Consider the following 8657-nt stretch of genomic DNA (forward strand, 5'->3'; position numbering starts at 1 on the left):
TTTGGAGCTTTTGGGCAAAAAAACATAGGAGTTAGGAGTTTTCAGGTGAAAAATCTGAAAAAAATCAGAATTTTCTGGTGAAAAATCCCAAAAATTTTGATTTATTCCCCCAAAGCCAATTTTGGGAAAAATGTAATAATAAATAAGCGCAATAAAGCCAATAAGATTTGATCAGTGTTTGCAGCAGAACATGTTGAGATGAAAGCAGACTTTGATAAATAACCCCCAGTATCACTTACCAATCTTAACATTGGCCCGATGACGTCAGCATTAGATTGATGGGCTTGATGTCATGATGGGATGACTTCCACTGTCTCTAGGTGGGCACAGACCCTGGGAATAAAAGTAAGAAATATAATATTTTCATGCTTTCATAGCAAATTGAATATATTGTGAATAGTATGGAGGAGGTTTACGTGTGACATACCTTTATCACCTCTTTACAGATATAAGCCGTCCACTTCTCGCCCAAAGAATTGTTTTTCCTTCCGCTCATGAGGTCACGGATGGTCCCACCAGTGCACAGTTCCATAGAGATCTAGAAGACAAATAAAGAACATAAATACATATCAGCTACAATTTTATTGGGAATCATGGGGTCACAGCTCTCTCTCCTTACAATATGCAACTGTAACAATGTACCTATGTATTTGTGCAAATGTTAATATATATATATATATAGAAGTATCTAGTGCACATAACATTACACTGTGAGAAACAAAATATATAATAATCGGTGCTCATTGCCGGATATGGTTAAGCTTTGCATGAGGCAATACGGGTGTGTAAGACCCTTCCATGCAATAGTTTACTATAAATACTCTACATGCAGTGGTTTTAGCTTCTACTTGTTGTACCTTATGAGAGTTGCAATTGGGCTGTGGTTACATACATTGTGCTCTTTTTTACCAAGCTATTCCTATCTCCATGTAACACCAAAGCTTCCTATTAATGCTCTTAATTGGAATATTGGGGCACAAAGGAGTATGTATGTGAATAAACATTGTCTTACCGATAGACCTTTATTCGGCGTGCTCCTGCGCGGGGCCCGGTGATAAAATGCCCCGTAAAACTTGATGACATTGCGGTGGCCGGTGACCTTCCGGAGGATTTCCAGTTCTTCTTCCTGGTATTTTTCATTCTAAATTCAAATAAAGTTAAATAAAATGAATACACTTACCATAATAAAATACCCCACCTAGTTATGAAGATTACCGCTTCTAAAAACGATCCACTTATTTGTATACGTTACAGGGTGATTAGGGATCATTTATAAAGAGCCAAAGAGAAGTGCAGCAAGCACTAAGGAGCACAACAAGCAGGACCCTTAGTGAATTGTTCAGGGAGAGCTTTGGGGTCTCGCTTCACTCTGTACCCCACCTGCCAAAAAGCATTAGGGCAGCTCTGTTTTGGGGTACAGAGGCCCTGTGCCAATTTATTTCCATGGAAGGCAGAGTATAAAGAACAATTTGTACCCTGCAGACTTTCATGATGTAAAAGACCCATATTGAGTTTGAGAAAAAAATGCACAACCATCAGGTGTAGGGGCCCCTAAGGAAGAAAGGCCACTTGGGCCCCCAGTCTGACCCTGCCTGGAACTTGCCAGTATTTGGTCAGCATGTTCTACTTCTACTGATAATCATAACATTGGTGGAACCAAAGGCTTATTAGTATCTAATAACAGTAAGAGTGTGAAGTCATTACCTCCGGGTCATTGATGATCTTTATGGCCACTTCTTTTTGTAGGTCAATATGCCATCCCTGGAACAGAAGCAGAGAAAGAAGCTCCATCATGATTATGAACATAAAGTTTGGTAAAGCAACAGATATAGCGTGGGACTAGGGTAAGGTTTAGGGGCAGATTTATCAAGGGTCAAATTTCGAGGGGTTAAATACCTAAAAATTCGACCATCGAATGCAACAAATTTGAATTTGATTATTGAATTTGGATATATTTCAAAAAGTTGAGCATTCGTTGGATCGATCATCGATTTGAACAATTTTTATTCCATCAAAAAAACGATTTTTACTTCGAATCATTCAAATCATTCGAATTGATGGAATTTAGCCTATTCGATAGACCAAGTACCGCAAAAATTACTTCGAAATTTGAATTTTTGCATTCGAATCCTTCACCAGAGCTTAGTAAATCTGCACCTTAGTGTCAGACTCAGCGACACACGACAAATACACAAAGGACAGATATTGTAGAGAGTAAGACCAATGGGAAGAATTATAGAAATCACCTAAAATACGTGATATTGAATAAAATATCTCCCAGATGAACTCGACAAAATGGACCCTCTCCAATGACTCTTCCGATTTTTAGATGTTTCTCGGTTTTCTAAAAGGAGACATTATAAATAACAATATTAAAAATAATGTAATACATTTATATGAGGAGCACGGGTGGGATAGGGAGAAACTGGAAGGGGTTTAAGTTAAGCTTTTAGGTTCAGCTTCTTTTTCTGAAAATAGTCCAAAATAGAACTACAATCTACAATTTGACCTTATTTATCATTGAAACAAACTCGATAAAACTGTTTTGGAAAAAACTAGAAAAAATTTGTGTTTATTGTGAAAAAAAAAAGAACTTTCTGGGATTTCTGCTCGAAACACTCAGCACAGACCATAAAATTCAAATTTGAATGGGACTTTTGCCATTGACTTGTACAGGACCCGGCAGCTTGGAGATGACGTATTTTCAGATTCAGACAATTAGCAGCCTTGGGGATAATAAATCTAGAAAAATTCCAGGTTTCTCCCAGTTTTTTAGCATTTGGACTCCAATATTAATAACTTTTGCTTACCGGGAAGTATCTTTGAGAGCGGAGTTTTGTTTTCCCTCCTGGGGAAAGAAAAAAAGGTTTTATCAGATGAGCTCAGTTTATTATAAAGAAAATGATGAGTGAAAGGCAGGTATTAATGCCGGACACCCGTGATATCTCCTAGTTAAGCCATTTGTGCTTCAATTACCTAAAACCTCTAGCTTAAAGGGGAAGATTCACCTGTAAGTTAACTTTTACTATATTAAAGAATGGCTAATTCTAACCAACTTTCCACTTGGTCCTCGTCATTTATTTTCTAGTTTTTTTTTTAATTATTTGCCTTTTTCTTCTCTTTCCAGCTTTCAAATAGAGGGGGGGGGGGTCACTGACCTCATCTACAAACAAATGCTCTGTAAGGCTACAAATGTATTGTTATTGCTACTTTTTATTCCTCAGTTTTATATTCAGGCCTCTCAAATTCATTTTCCAGTCTCTTATTAAAATCAATGCATGGTTGTCAGGGTAATTTGCACCTAGCAACTCATTTTCTAAATTGCAAACAGGAGAGCTGCTGAATAAAAAGCTAAATAAGTCAAAAACCACAAATAACAATAAATTAAAACTAAAGGCAAATGGTCTCAGAATATCCCTCTCTACATCATAATGAACAGTTGATTCACAGGTGAACAACCCAATTAAAGAAGAAGCACATTATCCAAACGACTATATTTGTGCCCCTAATCAAACAGAGCTAAAGAGCAGGCTGGTTGGTTGTTATTTTTGTGCCAAGTCATTTCTGTTTAAACTGTCATTGATCACTGAGCAGGAATTTGCTAAACAATTCAAACTATAATAATTAACCCCCGTAATGTGTAGCCTTACAGAGCATTTGTTTTTAGATGGGTCAGTGACCCCCATTTCAGAGCTGGAAAGAGCCAGAAGCAGAAGGCAAATAATTCAAAAATGGTTAAAATATAAACAATGAAGACTAATTCGAAAAAACTGCGTAAAACTGGCCATTATGTAACAAACTAAAAGTTAACATGAAACTGAACGACCCCTTTAAGAGAGAAAATGAGAAAATATTGGTTTTGTGAGAATATGATGAAGTAGAGAATATGATGGAATCCATCTCATTTCTTCCATTATAGTTTTTTACTCTTTGATTATTTTCTGCTTACCTGACAGTGGAGGAAGTTGATGGATTGGGTTGGTGGTTGGGGGGAGTTGATGGAATTCTCCCCCTCGTGCTCAATCACTTGTTCTTCCTGTTTAACATAGAAAATAAAGATCAGGAACAAATATTTGCTATATCCTCTTAATTCCAGCACAATTGTGGCTGCACTCCAAGGGGGACATTTACTAAAGGGCAAAGTGGCATAAATTCGCCAAGCGTGATGTCATTTCGGCACTTCTAGCGATTTACTAATGGTAGTTGGTGTAATTTCGCCAAGGAGATAGACTCTGGCGCAACTTCGCCCTCTAACGCCAGGCACATTTTCGGCAGTGTTACTATGCAAATTTATTTTTTCAAAGTTTTTGATATTACTGAATGTTACCTCTATCTAATCTAGTGCAATACAGTAGATAGAACTTCCTCAAAAAATAGTTGGAAATTTTTCTAGGTCCCATAAAACGCTGGTGTTTTTTTCCCTATTTAAAGGGTGATTGACTGAAAAAGATCGTAAATGTTTCCCCTTCCCATTATATTTACTAACATATGGCACCTAAACTATACAGTGGGCACATGTGCAGGACTTATACACAACTTTATTCATTAAGGTTCCCTGGCCTTGTGTAGTGGTAATGTATTTGCTGCAGCATATACCCCATTGTATTTAACTGCACCGCGTTATGCTCATTAGCCAACGCTAGAGTAACTTCAACTGCTGAGCTTAATTTCGCTGGCGTTAAGTTTGGCCAGTGTTCATTACCCTGTGCGCAACTTCGGATCTTGGAATTACGCAAATTTTACACCTGGCGAAGTGTTGTTGATTGCACGAAGCCGGCGCTGGCCAATTTTTAAAAGTTGCATCTGGCTGCAATTGAGCACATTGATCATAACTACAGGTACAACTGGAGCTTTCATTTTAGAGGGTCCCCTGGTGTATTTTGGAATTTAAGTTATGGGGGAACAGGGGCCTACAGAGTAATTGTGTATTTGATTGGATAGGGGCTGAGTTGGGACCAAATATAAGTTTAAATGGAATTAATATTAATAATGACTCAAACCTGAGCACAATTTCCCTCGGCGTCCTCTCATTTCCCAGATCCCTCTTCCTCTGGGCTTTCTGGCTGGTGTTGGTGCAGATGATTCCTGGTAAATAGAAAGCAATTAGTGAAACATCTATCAAGTGTGACAAATATTTCATGTGCAATTAGTCTCCCCTAAGGGCTCCTAGAGAGAGCGTTTTTAGCGCCACTTCCTGTGCTCCAGTTTATGGTTCACTGCAGGGGAGCGGCAGGAGTAGATGACTGATTCTTTTTCACTGGGGCTGTACTCACACAGACACATGTAAAGTGAGGAGCGCATGTTGGGACGCAGCATGTGCATTTTTCCTGCATTCTGCAGCTTAACATGCATCTGTGAAGTGCATTAAAAACACTCACTGTAAGAGCCCTAAAGAAAATTATGGGAAAAGGGGCCTATAGAGTAAAGTTTGTTTGTGATTTGATTGATAGGGGCCTGTGTTGGGGCCTAAAATGAGTTTTAAATGGATAAAGTTATAAACGAGCTCAAACCTGAGCACTTTCCTCCGGTTCTCCTCCTCATTTCCCCAGATCCTCTTCCTCTGGGCTTCCTGGCAGTTGTTTGGGCCAGATGATTCCTGGTAAATAGCAACATTAGTGAAACCATCTTTCAAGTGAAGTGAATTAAAAGTATCATAAGGCAATTATTATCACATGCATTTAGCTTTCCTCTAAAGAAGTGGTTTGGAAATTCATAGGGGAACAGGAGCCTATAGAGACGTTTGTGAATCTGATTGGATAGGGGCCTGAGTGAATCCAGGAATTCGGTTCGGGATTCGGCCAGGATTTGGCTTTTTTCAGCATGATTTGGTATTTTGGCCGAATCCTTATGCTCTGCGGAAACGAATCCAAATTCTAATTTGCATATGCAAATAAGGGTCACGGAGGGAATATTGTGGCTTTTTTTGTCACAAATAAGGAAGTAAAATTTGTTACCCGTTTTCATACCTAAATTGCATTATCCAAATTAAGGATACGTTCTCGCAGAGTTTTTTTCGCACAGAATTCGGAGGGTTCTACCGAATCCAAAATAGTTGAATTCAGCGCATCCCTATTAAAAAACAGTGTTTTATCCATCTATTCAGCTCCCTGGGGAACTACTAATAATTAATCATTTATTGGTTTTGTGAGATCAACTCAGCTGAGTAGAAATATGATGAAATTCTCTAATTCTTTCATTATAGTTTTTTTACTCTTTGATATGCTTCTGCTTAACTGACAGTGGAGGAAGTTGCTGGATTGGGTGGAGGTTGGGGGGAGTTTGATAGGAATCTCCCCTCGAGCCTCAATCACTTGTTTCTTTTTCTGTTTAACATAAGAAAATAAAGATCAGAAAATATTTGCTATTTTTTCTCATAATTCAGCACATTGTGGGCTGCACTCCAAGGGGGACTTTACTAAAGGTGAAGTTGGCTAATGCTGTGAAATTCACCAAGTGTGATGTATTTGGCACTTCACTGGCGTAACTTTCGGCAGAGAGATAGACTCTGGTGCAACTTCAGACCTCTAAAAACGCCAAGGTGAATTTTGGTAGTGTTACACTCAAATTCACTGAAGTTTTTGATATTACTGGTGAACGTTAACCTCTATTCGCCAGACTTCCTTCCACCTCAGACCAGGCAAAGTGCAATAGACTAGATAGGACTTCCTCAAATTAGTTGAATAAATCCCAAAAAAGTCTCAAAAAATTATGGCGTTTTTTCCTATTTAAAGGCTGAAAGATGAAAAAATATCAAAAATTTTTTTGGGTACCCTCATTCCCCCTACATTTGACTAACATATGGCACCTAAACTATACAGTGGGCACATGTGTAGGGCAATATCAACTTATATAATTTCATTAAGGTTCCCGGCTTGTTAGTGTATGTATTTGCTGCAGCATATAAGCCATTGTACTTTTAACTGCACACCGTATGCTAATTAGCCAACACTAGCGCAATATTCAAACTGCTGAGCGTTGTCTGAACTTTTTCAAAAGCTTCAATTACACTGTGCGCAACTTCGGATCTTCATAATAGCAGTGTCCAGGCAAATCTACACCTGGCGAAGTGTTGTGATGTGCGCAAAGCCAAGAGCTGGCGAATTTTCACGGGTTACTGAATTTGCCCCCAAGTTGCATCTGCTGCAATTGGCACATGATCATAAAACTACAGTACAACTGAGCTTCATTAGAGCCCCTGTGCATTTGGAATTTAGTTATGGGGGAAACAGGGGCTCACAGAGTCGTTTGTGTGATTTGATTGATAGGGGCCTGAAGTTGGGGCCAAAAAATAAGTTTAAAGGGAATAAAGTTTATAAATGAGCTCAAACCTGAGCACTTTCCCTCGCGGCTCCTCCTCATGTTCCCAGATCCTCTCCTCTGGGCTTTCCTGGCTGGTGTTGGTAGCCAGATGATTCCTGGTAAATAGAAAAGCAATTAGTGAGGCATCTATCAACGGTGATGTGATTTTAAAAGTATCATTAAAGACAATTATTATCACATGCATTTAGGCCCCCCTTAAGGGGTAAGTGCACACAAGAGATTCAGGGAGATTGTCTTCCTGGCGACAAATAGCTGGTACAATCGGGCAAACTCAAGCAATTTTAGAAAACGCATCACGCAACGTGTGCTTTAGCACATAGCGATTTTAACATTATACGTCTATGCAAAACCACGTGAGGAAATTCTGGGTGATTGTCGCCGAGGAGACAAATCTCCCTGAATCTCCTCGTGTGCACTAACCCTAAGGGCTCCTAGAGACGAGCGTTTTTAGCTGCGCTTCCCTGTGCTCCAGTTTCATGTGTTCAGACCGCAGGGGAACGCAGGAGTGATGCAACGAATTCTTTCAATGGGGCCTGTACTCCACAACAGACACATGTAAGTGGAGGAGAGCAGGTTTGGGAACACAAGCATGTTGCATTTTTCCTGCATTTGGCACTTACATGTGTAGGTATAAGAACAGCCCTATTGAAAGAATTCAGTGCATCTCTCTGCGCTCCCCTGAGTCTGAACACATGAAAACTGGAACTCAGGGAAGTGCAGGCCAAAAATGCTCACCTGTAAGAGCCCTAAAGATTGTTATTTGAATTATGGGGGAACAGGGGCCTATAGATTAGTTTGGTGTGATTTGATTGGATAGGGGCCTGAGTTGGGAGAAAATAAGTTTAAAGGGAATAGAAGTTATAATGAGCCAAACCTGAGCACTTTTCCTCCGGACTCCTCCTCATTCCCCAGATCCTCTTCCTCTGGGCTTTCCTGGCAGTTGTTGTTGCCAAGATATCCGGTAAATGAAACAATTAGTGAAGGCATCTATAAGGTGAAAAGTGATTAACCAAGTATTCTATTTAAAGACATTATTATCATGTTGGCATTTAGCTCCCCTAAAAAGGAAGTGGTTGGAATTCATGGGGGAACGGAGCCTATAGAGACATTTGTGAGATCTGATTGGATGGGCCTGAGTTGAGGCCAAAAATAAGCTTTAAAATGGTTTAAAGTTATCCTAAAAATGCATTAGTCAGACTCTTATTGAGCTCGCACACCTGGCTGGCTGATGGGATTGCTGCGCTCCTACTACTAGGTCATTTCTCTGGATGAGATATTGCCAGGAACTCCACTATTGACTCCTGGTAATGAGAGACATCCACTTGTGTAACATACTA

The 8657-nt window shown here is 39.6% G+C and overlaps 1 protein-coding gene across 1 annotated transcript; it reads right to left on the reverse strand.

The window, feature by feature from the left end:
* Nucleotides 1-270: 270 nt before the first annotated feature.
* Nucleotides 271-1794, reverse strand: LOC121399759 (serine/threonine-protein kinase mig-15-like). The gene is made up of 4 exons (XM_041581321.1): nucleotides 1705-1794; nucleotides 1013-1141; nucleotides 428-538; nucleotides 271-333 (listed from the first exon to the last, which is right to left on the reverse strand). Exons 1-4 carry the CDS (start codon nucleotides 1792-1794, stop codon nucleotides 271-273), a joined length of 393 nt encoding a protein of 130 aa, XP_041437255.1.
* Between the last annotated feature and the right edge of the window lie 6863 nt (nucleotides 1795-8657).

This window comes from Xenopus laevis, chromosome 2L (assembly GCF_017654675.1).
Source record: "Xenopus laevis strain J_2021 chromosome 2L, Xenopus_laevis_v10.1, whole genome shotgun sequence".
NCBI classification, from domain to species: Eukaryota; Metazoa; Chordata; class Amphibia; order Anura; family Pipidae; genus Xenopus; species Xenopus laevis.

Coding starts and splice junctions, on each gene's coding strand:
- LOC121399759 (XM_041581321.1), bottom strand. CDS start 1,794: ATGATGGAGCTTCTTTCTCTGCTTCTGTTCCAGGGATGGCATATTGAC. Junction 1,142..1,704: donor AGATCATCAATGACCCGGAG/GTAATGACTTCA, acceptor ATTTGAATTTAG/AATGAAAAATACCAGGAAGA. Junction 334..427: donor TCTGTAAAGAGGTGATAAAG/GTATGTCACACG, acceptor TTTTATTCCCAG/GGTCTGTGCCCACCTAGAGA.